A 22,697-nucleotide genomic window follows, 5' to 3' on the forward strand; every position below is an offset into this window, starting at 1 on the left:
TAAGAAAAAAAAAGAAGAGAAACTTTTGTGTGTGTGTGTGATTATTTGTTTATTTATTTACCTCTTTTGGTACCAGGGATTAAACCCAGGGGTGTTTAACCACTGAAGTTCTTGCTAAGTTGGGTAGGTCCTTGCTGAATTGTTCTGACTGGCCTTGAATTTGCCTCTGCCTCCTAAGTCGGTAGAATTAAGGTGTGCATCACCATGACTGGCATATATATACAAGGATATACTACATATAGTAACCTTTTTCTTTTTCTGGGGAGGGCATGTGGAATTGAACCCAGTGTGCTTTACTACTGAGTTACATCCCCACCCCCTTTTTTAAATTTATTTTTTATTTTTTATTTTTTGCAGTGCTGGGGATTAAACCCAGGGTCTTAATGCTTGTAAGGCAAGCACTCTACCAACTGAGCTACATCTCCAGCCCCCCTTTTTATTTTTTGTTTTGAGACAGGGTCTTTCTAAATTGCTGAGGCTGGCCTTGAATTTGTGATCATCCTGCCTCAGTGTCCTGATTCACTGGACATATCTCTACATATAGAGATAAGTACATTTTGATCTCATTCCTACACTCCTGAGATGGAATTTATCTTATCACATGGATTCCTCTCTACCCCATATCTAATCCATCAGTAATTTGGGTTGGTTCTACTTCCAAAATATGTACAAGATTTCACAGCTTCCCAAGTTCAAACTCCTTACTATGACCTGTAAGAAGGCCCTGTGTATTCTGGCTTCCCCCTCTCACACAGCCTTCTTTCTGCCTTAGGATATGCTTGTTCCATTGCCCCCCCCCTTTTTTTTTTTTTTTTTTTTTTTGGTGGTGGTACTGGGGATTGAACCCAGGGCTTATGTGCTTGCTAGGCAAGCACTCTACCAACTGAGCTATATCCCCAGCCCTTGTTTTATTGCTTTTTACATTTGCTTTTCCTTCAGACAGGAGCACTTTCTCGAGATTGTTACTTGTCTGACTCCTCCTGAGCATTCAGGTTTCAGCTCAAATGTCACTTTTGCAGAAACTTTGTGTGTGCCTCTTACTCTCTTAACACAGAAATTATCCTACATATGTTTGAATTTTTCAAAAAATTTCAGGCATTTGCCAAGGAATCCCCAGGACCTAGAAAAATGCCCGACACAAAAAGTCTTTTGTTATACTATGTATTTGTGGACTGACCAATTAACTTCGGCAAATTACTTTAATTCTTTAAGGCTCAGCTTCCTTATCAATAGAAGAGGAATAATAGTACCTATCTCTGCTCGGTAGTTTTAAATCAGGGATGTGAAGACAATCATTAAGGACATGGGGAAATTGCCCCACAGTGAACCTTTGCAATTCTCTGCTCGGTTCCGCCAGACAGATGAGCAGACTCATTAACAAACCCTCCTTTCCCTCAAGTAAATAGAGTTACCGGTGAAGAGGTCTAAAAAGGGGTCCCACTATGAAGTGGCATCATCGCCCATTTAAGATACACAGAAAACCCCTCCCACCACAATGTTTAATATACCGAAGTTAGTGAGCCAATCACGTGAGACTCTCGGGGTTGCCCCGCCTTAAAGAGGCGTAGCCTCATCTTGGGGGCCAATAGCATAAGCAGCCTCCGGAACAGCCCCAGTTCCAGACAGGGAAAAGGGGAGGAACCAGGCGCCTCTGCAGCTGTAATAGCACTTCCGGAAATTTTGCCCCGCCCCTTCCCCTCCTCTTCGCCCATCTATTTCACTAGTGCTGGGTGGGCTGAACCAGTGGGTGCTGATTAAAGGCGCCGCCTGCCGCTTTCTCTTCACCTCCCCATCCCGTCTCCCCGCCCCCTTCCCGAGTAGCGGGACCGGCCTTGATGTAGGGACACCACCCCCCATCTCTGTCCCCTCTAGTTCGCTCGCTGCAGCCCCCTGCTCTTCTGCATCCCCACCCTGTGGGCCGCTGTCCTCTCCCAACCTATTGTATACTAGGCGGCTGCAGCTCCAAGGCCGGGCGGTGACTGGGAAACCCGGGACCCCAGTGTGCCCCGACAGCCGGTCCCTCGGGCCCTTCCCGAGCCTGCCCTTCTCGCGACAGTGAGGCAGAGGCGAAGGCGCCCTTCCCTCGCTGAGCAGGCGGCAGGGCCGACTAGCGGGTCGTAAGGACGTACTCCCCCCTATCCCCCACCGCGGCCTGGGCTGCGAGCCGCCCCCCCCAGCCCCTTGGGGAAGAAGAGCCGGAGCCTGAGCGAGCCGAGGCAGGAAAAGGCAGTCGCGGACTGCCCGGCCCGCCGATCATTTTTATTATCGAGACTATTATTAAAAGGGGGCGGGGACCCCAGGAAGCGGGGAAGGGGGCTAGAAACGCAGCTATTTTATTTTTATTAAACAGATTATTCCTCAAATAATAATAATACGCGCAAGATGGCTGAAGGTGGCTGTGATGAGAGTGTTCGAGTTGGGGGGTGGTTTCTTCCTTTTTTTTTTTTTTTTCTTTTCTTTCCTTTTTTTTTTTTTTTTGATCTGAAGATAAAGCTCTGAAGCGACAGCCTCTGCGAAGACCCTGCCGGTAGTGCCCTCCCCTCACTTGAGAAGCCGCGGGCGGACAAACGGACCCACAGACTGAGCGACAGGCGCAGGCCCGCCCCGGACGCGTCGCCTGGGCAGCAGCCGGGGGCCGCGGGCGCTCGCCTTTTCTGCCGACTTCTTCCAATTTTAATCTTTTTTTATTTTTTGGAAAGGACCGGGGTGGGTGGAGCAGAGGTGGAGAGAAATCAGGAATTGGCATTTTCTCCCCTCTCGCTCTCCTAATTTGCTAGAGGCCGCCAGTCTTCCCCTTAGTGGGGGACAACCGAAAAGAAAAAAGAGAGAAAAAAAGAAGGCGCAGGACCCTCGAGCGCGCGCGCTTGGACCCCCGGCCGCCGCAGTCGCCAGGAGCCCAAGATGGCAGGGCGCTGAGGAAGCAGCCCGGCTCGGCTGGCTCTGCCCGGCCCTGCCGCCGCAGGCTGGCTCCGACCGCAGCCCCGAGCCTTCCAGGCCGGAGCAGAGGCCGAGAAGAAAAGAAAGTGGGGGGGGAGGGGGCCGGGGGGGGGCGAAGGGGGAGGGCCGGGCGGGGGGAGGGGAGGGCCGGGAGTCGAGCCTCCTGTTCATTAGCAGTTGAGAAAAATTCCTTTCTAGTTTGATCAATCCTTGTTTTCCTCGGCAGAGCCGAGGCGCCCGCCCAGCGCGGCGACGGACAGCGGGGTCTCTTCCCGGCGAGGGTGCCCAGCGCGGGGCCTCGGGGGAGCGCAGAAGTAGCGACGAGGGGGTCAGGCCGGAGCACCTCCGGGGCTTCTCCCTCCCTCCCTCCCTCTCTGGTTGCCTTTTTTTCCACTTCTCTCCCTCCCCCTTCCGTTTCTATTTGTGAAGGAGGAGGAAGGCAGAGGCGGGCTGGTGTCTCTGGCCGGGGACTGGAATTTCATCTGAATGACTGCCCCAGCGCGCACGCAGCGCCCCGGAGTCGGCCCGCCTGCGCCCCGCAGCCCGTGCCCGCACACTGCCGGCCAGTTGGGGGACGACCGCGCCACGGTCCGGGGACCGCCCGCTTGCCTTGCTCGCTGGGTCCGGATCTAGCAACCCTTGGCGCGACCGCACTCGCTTCCCGGGCCCCTCGGACCTCGGCTCCCGGGCACCTCGGACCTCGGCCCCCGGCCAGGCGAGGGAGGCGCAGCGCCGACGAGCCAGGCGGGAGCCACCATCGCCGCGGCCGTCGCTAGAGGAAGTGTGCGACTCCCGGACTCCGTCCGCCTTTGGGGCGCGCCCCGATGTCAGACGCGGGGCGCGCAGGCCGCGGGCCGCCGCTGCCCTAGCCGCGCCAACGGGGAGGCGGCCTCTTATATGGAATTTGGACCCCGGCGTTCCACTCCAGGGCTGGTGCCCCGGCCACGGCCCTGGCGCAGTCCGCCGCCTCCCGCTAGGCGCTGGGGAGGAGACGCAGCCGGCGGCGCGCGCGGCGTGGGGACCGAGGCTCCCTCCTCTGGGGGGCGGGCACGCGGAAGGCGCTGGTGACTGAGCGACTGTGGGGCCGACCGGGGCCGGAGCTCGGGGCTCGGTAGGCCCACAGCTGCACGGGACGGACCCCCAGGGCTGGGGAGTTGGGGAGAGCTGCCCGGGCCCCCTGCCCGTAGCCGCCATGGCGGAGAATTGGAAGAACTGCTTCGAGGAGGAGCTCATCTGCCCCATCTGCCTGCACGTCTTCGTGGAGCCGGTGCAGCTCCCGTGCAAACACAACTTCTGCCGGGGCTGTATCGGTGAGGCATGGGCCAAGGACAGCGGCCTGGTGCGCTGTCCGGAGTGCAACCAGGCCTACAACCAGAAGCCAGGCCTGGAGAAGAACCTGAAGCTCACCAACATCGTGGAGAAGTTCAACGCCCTGCACGTGGAGAAGCCGCCGGCGGCGCTGCACTGCGTGTTCTGCCGCCGCGGCCCCCCGCTGCCCGCGCAGAAGGTCTGCCTGCGCTGCGAGGCGCCCTGCTGCCAGTCCCACGTGCAGACGCACCTGCAGCAGCCCTCCACCGCCCGCGGGCACCTCCTGGTGGAGGCGGACGACGTGCGGGCCTGGAGCTGCCCGCAGCACAACGCCTACCGCCTCTACCACTGCGAGGCCGAGCAGGTGGCTGTGTGCCAGTACTGCTGCTACTACAGCGGCGCGCATCAGGGACACTCGGTGTGCGACGTGGAGATCCGGAGGAATGAGATCCGGGCAAGTACCCTGCACACACACACACACACACACCCTCCCGCCTGGGAACCACCCAGCCTGACAGGCTGGCTGACTCTTGTGACATCAGGCTAGAGGCCCCCTATTAAACTCTTCTCTGAAAGTTTGGGGGCAAGGGCCTTCAAGAAGGGTTCCAGATCCCTGCTGGGTACATTCCCTAAACTGGTGCTCCTAGGATCCATCTTGCCAGTCCTTTAGGAATCAGGGGGTGGGATGCTGTAAAGAGGTAGTTAGGGTGTTGCTTTTCTGTTTTGCGCAGCTCCCTCCCCCAGCCTTGTTTCTGTAAGCCCTACGGGAAGTCACCAAGGCAGTGACCCCGGTCCTGCTTCTCCAGCTGCTGTTTATGTAATGAGTGTCCTGGTGCCGCTGCTGTGGCTGACATGATCCATGATGCTGGCATACCAATGAGGAAGTAAACAAAAGCAGCCATGTTAGTTTTAAGCTCTATTGGAAACACATTGGGGAGTGGGGGAAGCTTCCGGAGGGAGAGCAGAACTCCAGGTATCTAACTGATCAAGGCCTGGACAGCCAGAGGAGTCACCCCACAGTGTCTCAGCTCCGCATATTAGTCCCAGTAGCTCGCTCCTGTGTGCCAGAAGCTGTTCTGTGTTGTCCGCGCCTGCATGAACAAACCTTAAAGTATGTGTCTTCATCACTCTGAGTCCTTTCCTCCCAGTCCAGCCCTCCCACATTTGGGGGGGTGGGGGGTGGAAGACGGAAAAAGAATCCTGTGGGTTTAAGGTTGAGCCGCCTTGAAATCTGGTTTCAGGCAGCTGGCTCCCCTGGGCTGCCGGCTTGGTGATTATGGAACCGCACCCCCTCCCATTGTATACACCCTGCAGCGGCGGCCAATGTCAAAATTGCCTCCCCCCCCACCCCACCCCCAGGCCTCTGGGCTGGGTTTGAAAGCTGGTCTGAGGCAATACTTCCGTCCTCTTCAGTGGAGGGGACTCCTAGGTCCCTCCCCAGTCCCCTGGCTCTCAAGGGTTGAGTCACACCATAAGGAAGGGGTTGTCCTAAGACTGACTGAGCCCTTGCTGAAGCTCCAGCTTGGGGCCTGGGTGTGATATCACTTTGGTAGGACTGGGCTCTAGTAGAACTGGGAGTGTTTATGGGTGGGGGCCCCTGGAGGCTCCTAGAGGCCAGTGGGGAGCTGGGGAATGAGGAAGCTCTGAGCAGGTCATGATTGTAGATGGGGGCTGTTTCCTGTGGGGGGGGGGCAGTCACAATGAGTCACTGTTTAGCAATCAAAAAACATACATATACAACCAACAAAAGGCAGGAGGGCCACCGCAGGCTGAGGGCGGAATAACAAATAAAATTTGCTGTATAATTAGTTTGCAATCCAATGGGCTAGCCCTGGGGTTTTGTGCCAGGATAGGCTTCTGGTTTCTTAAAGGAAGTGTGGGGGATGGAGAAAGGAGCCACTCCCTCTCCTCCACCCCCTATGGTTGGAAAAGACCAAGGCCTGGGGGATGTGGAGGAGCAGAGGAGCCTGGTTGTCCTCCACCCTGACTCAGGGCAGGCGCAGCCCACACTTTCTCCAGTATTGGGAAGCTGCTGCTATTAATAAAGATAGCAGGGCTGAGGAGAGGAGGCTCGGAAAGTGCAGAGGCTAGGGAAAAGAGGGCTGGCCAGTACTTGTCCTGGGATTGGCAGTGGAAAGTAAGGGGAGGGGAAAGAAGGAGAGGTGGGTGAAAGGAACAGGGAGAGACAGCATCCAGGGTATTGGAGCAGATGTGTGCCTATGCCTGTGAGGCTGCTCTTAGTGGGCTGGAATGCTGGGGATGACTTTAGTTAGGGTGGGGAGAAAACTTCATTATACTTGACTTAGTAGTGGGCAAGTATTCTTGGTCTGTCAATATTTACCCTCAAATGGACCTGTCTCTTGCCTGTAGCCTTGGGGGGACAAGGGTGGCACTTGCTTGCAGTGTTTACTCTGGGGTTTCTGCCAGCAGACCCCTGATCTGGAGGACCTGATGGATGGTAGCAGGCACTGAACTTTGTCAGCAGCTCTGAGTGTGTGTGTGTTCATTCTTGTGCATGGTGTGGGCAGGCTCAGAAGTAGTGGATTGCATCAGGGCCAGATGTGTAATTTTGTGCACTCAGAATCTGTGATCAGCAGTCTTGAGTCTCGTCCTCCTCCAGGCTCCCCCCTCAACTCCATTCTCTCCAGTGCCCCAGGGCACCAGGGTTCCAGATCCTTCAAAAGTTCAGTGTCACTCAAGTGTGAATTTGACTTATTGATTGTGAAGGAATAGGAGCCCCGCCCTGGTAGGGTGGTGAACCATGGGGAAGCTGAATGGAAGAACCCTGTCCGTGTCAGACTACCTCTGTCTCCTCCATCCCACCCCAAGTCAGGGAGAGTCCTTTGCCTTGGTCCCTTTTTCCTTGCTGGAGTAAGTCTGACTTAAAGGGCCTTTGCTAGTGCCATGGATGAAGGTAACAGAATTCTCCAGGATATAGATGTAGAACATCAGGCCTGTGCCTTAAAATCTAGGTTTTGTTTCTTATCCTTCCTCTCCTTCCCTGGGTAGGGGCTGCTAACATGGCAGATCCATTGGCTAGAAATAGGAAACCCTGGTGGTCTCACCCTCACATACTCGCATGCACCCACTTGTACACTTGGGCCAGTGGTGAGGTGGGGTGGCGCAGCAGAGGGCAAGCAGGGCCTCCTGGGCCTGGGCAACTTGAGGGGGACTTAGTCAGCCTTTGCAGGTCAGGTCATTGCCCCACTCTGCCCTTGCGAAGCCAGTGTTCTGATCTCATTGCCTGAAGCCTGAATTCCCTGGATGGGCCCCAAGACCATTCTCTGGGACTTGCCTAGACCTTCAATGTTTTCCATAAGACTGTGGGGCAGGGGGGACTAAGAACCCAAGATGGGTACATTCAGGTGGACCCAGGCAACCCTGAGTGGACAATCCTTTTTAGCCCCCAGGTTCAGGGGTTTATCTGAGTAACCAGGGACTGGTAGGAGTTGGGAGCACCCCTATGACCTCCCTTAACATGGAAAGGACCCCAAAGAAGGCCTAGTTGTGGTGGTGGGTGCTCAGCAGAGGTATGTGTACATGCAGGTTCGGCTGTGCCTGCTTGAGCTTGTGCATTCATAGTGTGTTTCTGTGTCACCCCTAGAACCCCAGATCAAGGCTGGAAATGTTGCCAGGACCCTGTTCCTTGTATTCTCTCAGGTGCAGAGTTGAGAAGAGGTGTTCTCTGGGGAGGGGGTCTCAACACTCCGGCTTGTTTGGGGTTTGCAACTAATTAGGGTGAGAGCACCCTGTTTACAATGCCTGTGCTGGTGTGGGTGCTCTGGAGGGAGTCCTGGGTGTCTGCCCCTGTGCGACCCTCTCTGGGTAGGCTGTGGGAGTGAGAGCTGGGGGGTCCCAGCTATGCTGGGGCTGGGCCTGCAGCCTGACTCCGGCAGTGCCAACTCACTACTCCCTCTGCCCACAGCATAGACTCCTGAAGTCTTAGATGAGGTGGGGAGACTGTGAGTCTGCCTAGGTGTGAGGGTCATGTGCCCTTTCCTTGACCATCCAGAGTCTTTGTGGAAGCAGGGGCCTGGCTTGGCCTTCCTCTCTTGTCCTAAGAGGAGGCTAAGGCAGAGGCCCAGCCCCCAACCTCTACCCTAGGATCCTGCTGACACAGCGGGGCGCCTGTCATGTACGCCCTATTGATTACTCTACCTCCTGCAGCTCTGGGAGGCTGTGCTTCCACATCTGCAGGTGTGTGTGTGTGTGTGTGTGTGCGTGTGTGTGTGTGTGCGTGTGCACACTTTGTGTAGCCAGCACAGTACTTCTATATATTTTACATGTAACTAATTTTTTCTATCTCATGCGGTTATCTCTGAGAAGGGACAAGGCGCTTGACTGACTTAATTGCACAGTAGTTTCATGTGTGGGGATGAAGTCAGGAAAACGTTTGAGTGTGTGTATGTTGTGTACGCGCACATGCACACACCATGCTGGCTGTACTTCTTTGAGCTGAAGTTGCATGTGCCTGTTTCCCTGTTGTCGGCATGACTGCTGGTGTGAGTGCTTGCTCAGGTGATCTGGCAGCTATGCGTCTGCCAGGGGCTTGAGACTTTCTTGCCCAGTTTGGGTGTTGGGGAAGGAAGAAAGTGGGTGAACTGTTGCCTCTGGCAGATCTTGGAGGTAGGAGTCTGAATGGATCCTGCAGTACTATCCTGGGAGACCTGGGCCCCTGCCCTGGGCTGAGCAGGCCAGCCTGGCTGGCCTCATCCCTGGCTCTGGGAAAGCCTTCCTCCCAGGCTGGCCTGGCATTCAGACCCAGACAAAGGGGGGCTTTCTCTCTCGCCTCTTTGTTCTGCTGCCCCAGAGCTCTACTCTCTGCATGGCAAAAGCTAATTCCACTCCGCAGATGGGAAGCCTTCTGGGGTCTGCGAGGTTTGCCTCTGAGGTGCCCTCTCTCTCCTTGCCCTGGCTTCTGCCCTGTCACCCCCTTCTCTCTCTGGGTCTGCAGTTTTCTCCAGTCTGGGAGATAACATGACCCTAGGCAGGGGTGAGGACCAGCAGAAGCTTTTCTGAGAGGAGAGAGTGCTGTGGACCCCAGGGAGTGAGGAGGCCCCTGCACTCTGGGTGAACTGAGGTGGAGGAGTGGAAGAGGGCTCAGCAGCTGGGGAGGAAGTTAAGATGGGACAACTCTGAGCAGGGTGCAGAACCTGAGCTGGAAGAAGTGCTCAGCAGTCCAGCCCCTTCTTGCCCCTTGCCACTACCACAATCTGCTGGTGCCACTCCCCTTGTCTGCAAACCTAGGACTTGCCTATGTCCCAGACTGGGGGCGTTCCCTCTTGACCTTGCTTCTCTTCAAGGTTGACTTGAAGGTTTTATTATTATTATTTATTAACTTTTATACAGCCCATAGTCCCCAAGCCTCGCCTATCTGCCCGGTCTAGTCTGGCAGCAAAAATGCCAGCAGGGCCTGACTAGTCAGTCTCCAGAGGGACCTTATGCTTTCCCAGCTGTTGAGATGTAGGGGCTCATGATTCACCCTCTCTAGGCTGGGAAGGGAATCTGAGGGAGCAGCTCAAAGCTCAGTCCTTTGGTGACCTGCCTAAGGAACAGGGTGTCCTAGGACCATGAAGGGGTGGTACTAGAGTGTCCTGAGTCTTGATTCGTTTGTCCTCACAGACCCAGGCACCAACCCCAGAAGGCCTGAGGCCCTAAGATGCAGGAATAGAGATGAGTGGGTCCTAACTGGGCCAGGGGCTGCAGAGTGGGACTGGATCCCATATTTTCTTTGCTTCTCTGGCCTGGTCCCTCAAGTCCTACTAGACTAGACCATGGTTCCCACTCCCACATACTTTTTATTTTAAGACAAGGTCTTGCTAAGTTGCTGATGCTGACCTTGAACTTGCGATCCTCTGCCTCAATCTCCTGAGTCACAGGAATTATAGGTGTGCACCACCATGCCCAACCCACTCCCACAACCTTGAAGTGTGCCTCAGTCCAGGCGGCTCACTGTGGGCTGGGAGCATTTTGTAAAGTGCCCCACCTCTACCCTCACCTCTGCGTTGGGAGGCCTTGCTCTGCACCTCAGCTGTGGGATTTTCTAGGGGGATACTAGGATATGGGATTCCCTGGAGATGCTAGTGGGGTTAGGATGAAAAGAAGACTGCTGGGGGTGGGGAGAGGTACAGGTCTTGCTTCCTGGGCTGGCTTTCTGTTCTCCAGCATCCGTTTTTTGTTTTGGGTTTGTTTGTTTTGTTTTTGTTTTTGTTTTTTTGTTTTGGTACTGGGGATTGACCCCAAGGGTGCTTTACCACTGAGCTACATCCCTTAGCTGAGTGTCTCACTAAGTTATTGAGGGTGGCCTGGAACTTGTGAGCCTCCTGCCTCAACCTCCCGAGTGACTGGGATTACAGGTGTGTGCACAAAGGCCAGCTTGTTCTTCAGCATCTGGCCAACCTGATTCCATCATTTGGTAAACCTGGACTACAAGGTAAAAATGGGGCACAGGTGGGTATTTCTCCTTCCTCTCAGGGCTGCAGACAGGCTGTCAGCACAGCACTCCCTGGCGGACTACTGCCTCTGGCCAGTGTCCTTCTCTTTCCTGCTCTCTCCCCAGCCCCTCAGCAGAGACAGGAGCCCAGTGTCCTCTGATATGGGACGGGGAAATGAGACCCATCCACCTGCTAGGGAGCATAGCCACTGCTTTTGCTGGGCCTGGGTCAGCCTCCCCTTCTCGTCCCCCTGCAGAGGGCCCTGAAACACTCAGCAAAGATATTCCATAGGGTCCAGGGTAGAAGTGCTGCCAGGGAGACTCTGGAATTCTAGAGGAAGAGGGAAGGGGCTGAGTTCCACCCCCGCCCCCAAGTTGGGCGGGCAGGAGGCATCTCCCTTCCTCTCTGGGAAGGAACTCCTGGAGGGGGATGGGGAAGGGGCTCCCACTTGCCTGCCCAGTGGAAGTGGAGCAGCCCCATTCCCATCCTCCCAGGGAAACTGGACTGGGAACCTGGGGTTCAGCCCTGGTATCCCCCTAATCTGTTACTTATTGGTTTGGTCACTAAGAAGTAGTTGGGCAGGGAGACCATGGTGCAAGGTGTGGAGAGTAAGTGGAGGTCTGGGCTGTCAGATGTCCTGGGCACTGGGACTGTAGGAGTGGCCTGGACTCTGAGGTGCACCTGGGGAAGCCTGGTCCTCCTGAACGTGAGTACAGGGCAACCAGCAGGCAAGAGTTTGAGGGCCAGTTGTTACAGGGTAGGCAAGAAGGCCTAATGTTTCTGAAGGAATTTTCTGACTGCTTTGTCTTTATGATAGGCCCCCTCCATCATTGGGGGCGTCCAGGAGGCACCCGGCCTTCGCCATGCAGGCGATTGGGTGCAGGTGTAAGTACAAAGGGCTCTCAGGTGGTGACGTATGCTGGTGTGTGTGCGCGCATGCGCAGCATGTACGTGGGCATTACTGTGCGCACTTCTATTCCTGCCTCCACCCAAGCTGTTTTTATTGTCAGTCTGACCCCTAGGCTGGCAGCAGATCCCTGTGTGTTTTGAGCCTGGGGTAAGGGAACTGCCCAAGAGGCAAGGGCTCCTAACTCAGGTTCTTAGAGGTCCTGTGCTGTGCCATTGAAAGGCAGAGCCAACTGGGGGAGAGCCCTGCACTTCCCCAGCTTAGAACAAGAGCCTCACCTCCTCCTGCACCCAGTATCCCTGTTCTTGTTTCTAGGGTAGCTACCTATGCAAAGTGGGGTGTGACTGAAGTCTCTCCATGGCCTTGGTTTCTCTATATGGAAAATGGGTTGGAGGCATGAGGAAGGGTTTGTTGGCAGCTCGTCTTTGGGAAGTCAACTGGGTGTGACTGGGAGTATAGGGGTTATGGAATAAAACTCAAGGGTCACTCTGAGGCCCCCACAGAGGAAGAAAGAGTTGCTTCTTGTGAGTGGACACTTTCTCTGAGTGAGGGCAATTGCCCAGAGCTACTTTGCAAGTCTTACTTTGTATGCATAACTGCTGGGTTTATTCAGTAAATATGTCCTGCATCTGTGGGGTGCTCAGGCCTTTCTGAGGCCTGGCTATGAAGGCAGGTAAGAAAGAACAGCAGAACCCTGTTCTTAAGAGGCTGTGGGTCTTACAGAGAGATGAGGCCACAGTTTGTGAGATGATTAAAAGGACTAGAAGAGAATATTCAACAGAACTTTCTGATGAGGGCAACATTTGGCATCCACAGTGTCCGGTACTCACTACATGTAGCTTTTGAGCACTTGAAATGAGGCTGGTGCAACTGAGGGACTGATACTTAATTCAGTTTATTTTTCTTTAGTTTGAATTTAAATAGTCACATGTCACTTTGCTGTACAACACAGTTGTAGAGGGAGCGGGGAAGGTAGCAGCCCTACCATATGACCAGGACAGGGAGGGACCCACACAAACTCAGAACAGGGGGCACAGAAAGTCTCCCAGAGTTGAGCCTTGAAGAATAGATAGGAGAGAGGAAGTTCTGTGGAAATATCAACAGAGTTCAGGAAGCTAAAATGTCAGAGCACTGGGGACAGAACGTCGGCCTACCTGGCTGAGTCAGACTTGAAAGAGCCTTCATTGCCTTGCTGAGGTATTTGAAAAGAGAGGTCCTTGAGGGTTCTTGAGCAGGGGTTTGAAAAGGTATGTGGTGAGGGAAGAGGAGAAGGATTGTGGGGGCCAGAGATTAAGGGCAGAGAAGAGAAGCTTTATGGGGTATCTTCCAGCACACTGGTTCAGTGTTAGGAGCCATGGTCTCCTTTCTGTCTGGATCCCACTGGGACTGAGGGAACTAGCAGGAACTCTAGAGGTCTAGTTCTCAGGCCCCAGAGCAAGGGAGGGAGGGGCTGGCACCATGCCCTCTAGAGTCAGACCTGTCTAAGATGAGGTCTTTGACTGACCAGAGGAATCCTGCATGACCTCAGAAAGGTTATTTGATCCCCTGCGTCTCAGGGTACTCATCTCTAAGATGGTCCTGCCCAGAGAGAGGCAGCTTGGCTACAATAAGAACAGACTCTGCTGCCAGAGCACCTGGGCTTGTGCCACTCATTGGCTGTATGATTTTGGACAAATACTTAACTTCTTTGGGCCTTGATTTCCTCTTCTGTGAAATGAGGATCATAATGGCACTAATCTCATAGCATGGCTGGTGTGAATAGAGAAGGAAAAGTGCTTAGAACAAAGGCTGTCCCCAGCCTGCCCTCAGGGTTTAAATGTGTGTGGCTGTTGCAGGTTTCCCCTTGCTGGTCACAGGCTGGGCCCCCCATAGCTTTCAGCAGGGCCCAGGGCAGAGGTTTTAGGCCTCTGATGAGTCTGTTGTACAGAGAGAAGGATGGTGCTCAGCCACCATTGGTAAGGGTTGGAGTGACAGCCCCCTCTGATGCCTCTACCCCAAATGTCCCTGCAGAAGATGCTGATGAAGCAGCAGGACCGGCTGGAGGAGCGAGAGCAAGACATTGAGGACCAGCTGTACAAGCTTGAATCAGACAAGCGCCTGGTGGAGGTAGCAGAGCTGGAGCTGGGGGTGGTGGGTGGGGGTGGCACATACGCAGGACCTGGGGCAAGTTCCTTATATAATGAGTCTGTTGGGTGACTCTGTGCCTCAGCCTACTGTTTCATGGGTGGCTGGTACGAAGCTCAGTGACGCCAGTGGGGAGTTGGCACGTTAGACCTTACCCTTGGGACCCAAGGGTCTTGCTATCCCAGTGCTCACCTTGTTCCTACTCGGCAGGAGAAAGTGAGCCAGCTGAAGGAGGAGGTGCGGCTGCAGTATGAGAAGCTGCACCAGCTGCTGGATGAGGACCTGCGGCAAACTGTGGAGGTGCTGGACAAGGCCCAGGCCAAGTTCTGCAGCGAGAACGCGGCGCAGGCGCTGCACCTCGGGGAGCGCATGCAGGAGGCCAAGAAGCTGCTGGGTTCCCTGCAGCTGCTCTTCGATAAGACAGAGGATGTCAGCTTCATGAAGGTGGGCTGCTGGGGGCAGGGCTACTCCCAGACGGGTCTGCAAATCTCTGCTCCCCCGCCTGCCCCCCAACAAGTATTTTCACATGCCCCTGCCTTTGGAGCCCATCTGAATGGGTTTGAGTCTGCCCGTGTGTTCTTCCAGCTCTGTGACACTGGATTCCCCCAGGGTCATAAATGAGGGAACAAGGTACAGGGAGTGTGTGCACCTTATTCCCTCACCTATGAAATGGGGCTACAAATACAGGGCAGTTCTCCTTTATTCACTGTTCCAAATTTTTTTAATTCTCTGAAAACTGGGGCTGGGGAGATAGCTCAGTCGGTAGAGTGCTTGCCTTGTAAGCACAAGGCCCTGGGTTCGATCCCCAGCACCCAAAAAAAAAAAATTCCCTGAAAACTAACAGAAACAAATGTTGGCCACTCATTGAACAGCAAAAATTGACCAGAACTGATGTTGGGCAGTTTATGGTCTTTCTGTATCTCATTTGGTATGAAAATTCAACCATTTTGCTGCACAAGAGTCGACGGATTGGATTGTGGTGTCCTGTTGGGGTGACACGTAATATATGGTACAGCACCATTTTTCTTCTAAAAATCTCAAACACTCCAAATTCAGTATCTGGCCCCAGAAACTTCAGATAAAAGGTCAAGGGCTTATGGAACCCACCTCTCATGGAGATGAAATAATGGATGTATAGAAAGCCCTTATAATGGCGTAGGTCACATAGCAAGTGCTCAATAAATGCAGCTATTCTTATTTCCAAAAGTGGTGATGCTCCCTATGGTGTACCCTGCCTGGGGAAGGGGAGAGTGGGGCAGCTTCTGTCTTGCCTTTCCCACTGACTGACCCTTTTCTCTCCCTCTAGAACACCAAGTCTGTGAAAATCCTAATGGACAGGTGAGTGGATGGCCCCTGGCCCTCAAGGAAACACACCTCTGGGAGGACAGGGAGGGCCAGGCCCACAGCGGGGAGGTAGGGCGGGCTCACCGGTGATACCTCCTCACAGCAGATGCCCCGTCCACTGCCCCCAGGACCCAGACCTGCACGGGCAGCAGCCTTTCTCCCCCTAAGATCGGCCACTTGAACTCCAAGCTCTTCCTGAACGAGGTGGCCAAGAAGGAGAAGCAGCTGCGGAAGATGCTAGAAGGTGAGGGTGGGGTCCTCCATGGAAGGGAGAGAGCCCTTTGGGCAGGGGTAAATGCCAGAGCCAGTGTGGTCTAGATAGCTAGACCTTCATATCCTGGCTTGTCCACTTCTACCAGTGGGACCTTGGGCAAGTGATGTTACCTCCCTGAGCCTCAGTTTTTTCAGTTGCAAAATGAGAACACTAATAGTCTCTACCTCCTCAATGGAGAAGCAAGCACTGAGGAAGATGTGACATGTTTGGTCCCATAGATATACAAGGTCCCCAGGGGAAAGGAGACCTGGGTTGCTTGGACTGGGAGCTTTGGCGACTTTGCCCCAAACTCTCCACAGGGCCTTTCAGCACACCGGTGCCCTTCCTGCAGAGCGTCCCCCTGTACCCTTGTGGCGTGAGCAGCTCTGGGGCGGAAAAGCGCAAGCACTCGGCGGCCTTCCCCGAGGCCAGTTTCCTAGAGACGCCATCCGGCCCTGTGGGCGGCCAGTACGGGGCAGCAGGCACAGCCAGCGGCGAGGGCCAGTCTGGGCAGCCCCTAGGGCCCTGCAGTTCTACGCAGCACTTGGTGGCTCTGCCGGGCGGTGCCCAACCAGTGCACTCGAGTCCCGTGTTCCCCCCATCGCAGTATCCCAATGGCTCCGCCGCCCAGCAGCCCATGCTTCCCCAGTATGGCGGCCGCAAGATTCTCGTCTGTTCTGTGGACAACTGTTACTGTTCTTCCGTGGCCAACCATGGCGGCCACCAGCCCTACCCCCGCTCCGGCCACTTCCCCTGGACAGTGCCCTCACAGGAGTACTCACACCCGCTCCCGCCCACACCCTCCGTCCCCCAGTCCCTTCCCGGCCTGGCGGTCAGAGACTGGCTCGACGCCTCCCAGCAGCCTGGCCACCAGGATTTCTACAGGGTGTATGGGCAGCCATCCACCAAACACTACGTGACGAGCTAACGCCACGCAGGCAGCGGGCGCTGGGGACCCTTCCCCCCAGCCCCAGTGGCTCGGGAATTATGCATCCAGAGACCTGCCCGTCTACCTTCCTCTCCTCTCTCCCTTTCTTGGTCCATTCCCCCAGGTCTTTTTCTTTTGGATTTTATTTTGTTTGGGGCTTTGTTTTTGATTTTTTTTTTTTTTTTTTTTTTAATGAATCTCCTGGACAGAGGCACAGTGGGAGCTGGCATTGGTCGGGCCACAGGTGGCCCTGGAGTTGGGAAAAGTGTCCCTTGAGGTGCTGCGTTCTCTGTCTCGCCTTTTTTCTTCCACTCCTCCCCTTCCACCCCCATGGGCTAGAAGGACCCTCAGTTCCCCCTTAAGCCTTGGGGGGCCCAACTCTCCTCATTCTCCCCAGGAGGAAGGCCCAGTGCCCACTGGCCTGTTTCTCTTCCCTTTTGCTTTTCTTTTGGGCATTTTGATCACTGATCGAGTAAGGAATGACCTATAGATTGTGGGACTTTTGTTTTTTTAAATTGTTTTTAAACCAAGGATGATTTCTCCTGCTTCCTTCTCACCATCTTCCCGACGGAGTTCAAAGGCCACTTCTCAAGCAGCTTTTGGCACCTTCAGCCTCAGAGTGGAATCTTTTAAAGACAGGAGCCCTGTCCAGGAAAGGGAAAAAGGAACTTTGCCAATGATAGTGACCACAGCAAAAGCAAATAATAATAATATTAATAATAATAAAGAGAAATAAATAATAAAGTAAAAAACAATAGCACAGCCCTTGTCGAGGTCAGTGAAGGAGGAGGGGCTGCCCCAATGGGTCCTTGCCTGGATTTTGACACAGCAACTTCCTGTAGTGAGCACTTTGTATGAATTGTGGACTTCCTGTTCTCAAGGCGCAGGTATTTATTCTGTAATCTGTCTAGAGCACACACCGAAATCCAACCTTCTAATAAACATGATGGCGCAGTCCTGCTCCCTGCCTTGCCTCTTGCCCCCATCACCCCCCAGGCCTGGGATCATCAGGCATTGGTGTGAGGAGGAGTCCTCTAAGGACAAAAAACCCCCGCCCTCCTTGCCTTGATTCTGCCCTCCTGGGTCTAGATGATTCCAGGCCTGTGAATGTCAGTTCCTCAGGCACTGACTAACCACATCTGCTCTTGACCTCGGGTTTATTTGACAAATATTTGCTGAAGGCCTCCCAGGCCCAGCCCCATACTACAGGGGCCCTGGCATCTCTTTGAGGTTCTGCCAATGTGCTTTTAACAAGGACAGATGAAGGAGAAATACCTATGAGTCTTGAAAAGTTTACCTCCTTTGGTCTACAAATATTTATTGAGCACATACTATGTGCCAGGCACTGTGCAGGGTTGTAGGCTTAGAGACAGAACAAACCCTGTCTTCTTGGAACTTACCTAGCAGGGCCTGGGATTCTACAGGGAGAGGGACCACTGGGCTTCATACTTCCTTTGGTGACTTGGGTCTTTGGGAGGGGTGGAGGTGAAGATGAAAAAGATATCCCACCCTCACTGCCTTTAACAGATTTCCTTAAAGTCTCAAGCATGTCTTGAGAGCTTCTTAGATTCCTGAAGCCCTGCTTAGAATCAGTGGGAATCTCTGAGAGCCCAGGAATTTGCATTCCTGATTTCTGGTGATTCTGATGCACCCTGGCGTTTTACAACTGCTGCCAAGAAGGGCTGGCCAGGTCCTGCCTGTGGCATGTCACTGAAACCCCTGGGGAATGGAGGGCTGGAATACCAAGGTCCTCCTCTTGCATGGATCTGCCCTAAGTGAGCCCATGCACTCCTTCCGCTCCTTCCATACTAGCAGGAGGTGCAGCCTTTGCTGGTTTCTAGTTCTCTCTCCCCTTGTCTAGGTAGAACCAGGAAACCTAGGACAAAGTCCCTGCTCATGGTCTAAGCTTTGCTGGCCCCTAGTCACCCTCCTCAGAAAAGAGGACCAGGTGGGAAGAGATTGGCAGGGAAGAGATTGTCAGGACCTGCCCCCTGGTCTGTTGGACTGGCCAAATCAAACCAGTCTTGAGTGTCCCCATACTCCTGTAGTAGGTGACCCCAGGTAAGGAGGCTGGACCCCCACTTCATTGTTGCTCTTCTCAATCTTACAGGCAGACGGAGCCAGAAGCAATATGAAAATAGCTGGCATCCCTTTTCTCTACCCTTGCATCTGTTTGGGACTAAAGGGGGAGGGGGCAGATGGCTGGAGCACAGTGCCACCTCTCCAGCCCAGAGTGGGAGGATGCCTGGGGGCAGGTGCTGGTGGGCATATAGACGCTTCACTCACATATGCTCCTGTCTCACTGCCCCCTTTTCCAGTTTGTCAGGAGCCCTGGACATTCCCCATGCCAAGAGTTGGGCGCCAAGACAGAAAGCTTCCCAACTTCTTTCCCCCTTGGCCTAGTTTTGTTTTGGCTGATAGGAGGGTCCTTTCTCTGGGTACATCAATCAGGGTAGGATGGCCTCCAGCCCCCTTAATCCCCCACCTCCCAGCCCACCCCAGACAATGACACTCAGGCACACAGCTGGAAGCGAGGCAGCCTGCTTGGGCAGCCAGGGAAGCAGGGAAAACGCTAACCACGTCCAGCTGTCCCCAGCTACCCAGCTGTCCCTGGCTTTGTAGGAGCAGCTGTTGCCCACCTCCCAAAAGAGTCAGGAACAGAGGCAGCCCAGAAAAAACTGGAGCTGCCCCAAGACACAGGCCCACTCAGGAAGGCAGCCAAAGGGCCTTCCCTTCGCTGACCTAGAGGGCTCCTATCCCCACAGGTACGAGCCCTGCGCTGCACACCAGCTAGCCTGGCCCTCGCGCCAGTGCATCCTCCGCTTCCTCCGAGAGGTCATTGAACCCCCCCTTTTCCGGGAAGAGCTGGGAGCCGACGCCTCTCCCCACCCAGGGCGATGGCTCCTGTGGCCCAGATGTGCAGAACCCTCGAGGAGGCTAGGAGGCCACCGCCGGGGGTTTCCTCCTCCTGCCACCCCCGCCGGCCCGCTCTTTCATGTCGTGGCCCTCCCCAGGCCCAGCCTGGAGCCAGCAGCTGGGCCCGCTCCCGCCCCCTCCCTCAGCCTCTCTCCCAGCTGTCTTTGGGGTGGGGCCGGGCAGCTGGGGAACAGCTGCAAGGGCGGGGGCGGGGGCGGGGCCCCTTGCAACTGCCGGAAACAGTCCCCGCGCCCAGGAGGGAGTGCGGGAGGCCGGATGAAGGGCGAGGCCTGGGGGACAGTGGGCTCTTCTGCCTCCTCTCCCAGCGCTTCTGACCTGGAAGACCCCAGATGAAAGCCCCCTCCCAGCTTCAAAGGGCGCTGTAGGAGCCAGAACACAGGGCAGCCCTGCCCCTCCGCTGAGTCAGCACTCAAGGCCCCTCTCTCCAAGTTGAGCCTCCACATTCTAACCTCTCTTTTGGGTTCTTCCCGGGTCCCGTTGGCACCCACCCACTCACCCCGTCATTGTCATCAAGCTGTACCTCAGACACCTTCATCTGCCACCTGAGGGTGGGGGAAGCAGCGATTAGCAATTTCAGGACCGCACCCAGGCCCCTGGGGATTCCCTACCCCACCTCTGCAAGCTGTAAAAGCTGGGAGAGGAGGCCCAGGAACTATCGCCTAGGACCTGGCCTTCCCCGTGGAACTCCCTGAATACAAGTAGAGGTCAGCAGGCCGACAGCAGTGAAGGCAGGCAGAACATGATTCCCAGGTATACTTACAGCCTTCTGTCCCCTCTTGTAAAGTGAGAGTCTCTGGTTTTGAAGAGCACTCCCTTGAAATTGCTTCAGAAGCAGTGATCTTCAGAACCTGGAATCCTGGTACTGGTTCTAGAATCCTCTGAGCCCTATTTCTTTGAGTAAAGGAGGCAAAGAATGAAATTTGGGGCATTCTTGTATCACCTCTGCCCTATACTCTGTACAGAGATGCTGGGCTGAAGGTTAAGATTTCAAAATTTTCTTTGGAGACTTGGAGTTGGGGAGGGAAACAGATGAGGGTGTAGGGCAGAGGCAGCTAGGGTTGAGGCATGAGAAGGGATAGGCCTAGACTAGGAAGGGAGCTTGCTCCAAGAACATTCATTTCTTCCTTCAGCTTCTTTCTCCAACACTATCTTCTACTTGCACCCGAAAGCCTTTCTTTCCTTCCAGGGCAAGTTGTATTGTTTCCTCTAGTATTCCTTCAGTGACAGACAGCTTACAGTCCCAAGACAGCTTTTCCACAGTGCAAGTTCCATATAACACAAGTAGAAATCGGATGGATAAGCTGGGCACAGTGGAGCACGCCAGTAAGCCAGCAGTTTAGGAGGCTGAGGCAGGAAGATCACAAGTTCAAAGCCAACCTCAGCAAAAGCGATGCACTGAGCAATTCGGTGAGACCCTGTCTCTAAATAAAATATAAAATAGGCCTAGAGGGCTGGGGAGATAGCTCAGCTGGTATAGTGCTTGCCTTGCAAGCACAAGGCCCTGAGTTCGATCCCCAGTACCACAAAAAAAAAAAAAAAAAAAAGTCCTGGGGATGTGACTCAGTGGTCGTGAGTGCCCCTGAGTTCAATACCCAGTACCCTCCCCCACCCCCCAAAAAAGAAATTGGATGGATAGTGCTCTGGTCTCTATTCTCCATGATACGTGGGAATCACATCCCATGAGGGAAGTCTTCAAGAGGCCAGGGCTGCTTCCTTGAACATCTTCTGACCCTGGGGCACTTATGATGCAAAGACCTGGCAAAGGACTTTTTTCTAGAGTTCTGCACTGAGGGTCTTTGAATGTTTTCTCCATGGGAGACCAGCTTTCTTTAATTGCTGTGTGGTTAATTTCTCTCAGCTGCAGCAAATTGGGATATTTATGACATCTCCTTGCACTAGATCTTCAGTAATTGGGTCTTCCTTGAGAGAGGACCCATCTGCTCAGTGCCGTAGATTCTTTTTCCTTTTTTTTTTTTTTTCCCTTTGGTGGTTCTGGGGATTAAACCCATTGCCTAACACACACCAGGCAAGTTTTACCACTGAGCTATATCCCCAGTCCTATTTTTCATTATTTACATTGAGGCAAGAAGGGGGAGATATGTTGGACAATGTGCACCTTACAGAAGAGGGGGTACGGTTAAGCATAGGAAACATCTCAAAATTGCAGGTCAGAAGTGGAATGTGAGCTAGGGATGTGGCTCAGTGGCAGAGTAAACTTGTGTAGCATTTAATGAGGTTCTGGGTTCAATCCCAGCATCACCATCCACCAAAATACACAAATAAGTAAATAAATAAATAATAAAAATAATGGAATGCGGAAGAGGTTCCAAGAATTGTTAAGGGTGGTGTAGACTTCTGGTCTACCTGGGAAAAAAAATGGCAAAGAATCATTTAACATATGGATGGCCTAGTTGCCTAATTGTGAATCAAATGTTTTTACAGACACTGTCCATGTATATGTGTGCCTGCTGCAGGGTATTGAACAGGAGGGACCAGGGATGCAAATGAACAACAGTTCAAGGCCTGACAGTAACTTACCAGTCACACCAAATGCTATCCTGACTACTCTGCAGTCTCCACCCTTCAAGCCATATCCTTAAAGTCAGTTCTCCAACAACACCCACATTTCTATGCCCCAGTGGCTGTGGAGTTGCTGGCCCCTCTGCCTAGCCTCAAAGTCTTGCCTCCTTCTTGCAGCCTCCAAAGGGTGGTTGAAGAGAATTCAGATGATCCCTTGAATGCCAGTTCTGGCGCTGGCCAGCCAGCTGTCAGGCATCAGGAGCTATCGAAGGCCAACCATATTCTTATGCACTTCACTCTCTCACTTAGTGTTTTAACCAACTGTGATTTCTATGTGAGGTTATAAGCTGCACAGCTTTCAAGTCCACCTGGACTGTGAGTCCCTCGGGACATGAAATATAAATCATCTTTCATTTTTCAGTCTAGCACAGTGCCTGTTCCATTCATTCATGCAACAAGTGCTTATTGAGATCCTTCTAGTGCCAGCCATCGCTCCAATGTTGGCACAATGTCACCAAACAAACTGCCTGCCCCGTGAAGGCTCATAATCAAGTAGGGAAGAAACAGAAGACAAACAATAAATTTGAATGAGTTAAAAAGTGTCACAAAGGAAAATAAAGCAGGGAAAGGAGGATAGGGAATGTCAGAAGGGATGAGGGGCATAGAAGTTTTTGGGGTGTTTGTGTGTATGCGTGCTGGAGATTGAACCTAGGGTTTCACAGGTGAGGGCTCTACCATTGAGTTATGCTGTTATCCCTTTATCCACTTCTTTATTTTTTATTGTGAGACAGGGTCTCCCTGAACTACCCAGGATGGCTTCAACTTGTGATCCCTGTCGGTGGCCTGTAATCCCAGCAACTCTGGAAGCTGAGGCAGAAGGATTGCAAGTTGGAGCCCAGCCTCAGCAACTTAGTGAGGTCCTAAGCAAGACCCAGTCTCAAAATAAAACATTAAGGGGTGGGGGGCTGCACCTAGGGATGTGGCTCAGTGACAAAGAAAGAAAGA

General features: G+C 53.8%; 1 protein-coding gene and 1 non-coding gene across 2 annotated transcripts; one reads left to right on the plus strand and one right to left on the minus strand.

Moving 5' to 3' along the window:
- Positions 1 to 824: 824 nt before the first annotated feature.
- Trnaa-agc (transfer RNA alanine (anticodon AGC)) lies at positions 825 to 898 on the minus strand. The gene has a single exon. It is a non-coding gene; the product is annotated as a tRNA-Ala (tRNA).
- A 2,179-nt stretch (positions 899 to 3,077) lies between these two features.
- Positions 3,078 to 17,189, plus strand: Trim8 (tripartite motif containing 8). The gene is made up of 6 exons (XM_047553814.1): positions 3,078 to 4,699; positions 13,597 to 13,692; positions 13,921 to 14,154; positions 15,017 to 15,048; positions 15,183 to 15,298; positions 15,628 to 17,189. Exons 1-6 carry the CDS (start codon positions 4,130 to 4,132, stop codon positions 16,233 to 16,235), a joined length of 1,656 nt encoding a protein of 551 aa, XP_047409770.1. The 5' UTR covers positions 3,078 to 4,129; the 3' UTR covers positions 16,236 to 17,189.
- The last annotated feature ends 5,508 nt before the right edge of the window (positions 17,190 to 22,697 follow it).

The sequence above is a fragment of the Sciurus carolinensis genome, chromosome 5, assembly GCF_902686445.1.
Source record: "Sciurus carolinensis chromosome 5, mSciCar1.2, whole genome shotgun sequence".
Classification (NCBI taxonomy): Eukaryota; Metazoa; Chordata; class Mammalia; order Rodentia; family Sciuridae; genus Sciurus; species Sciurus carolinensis.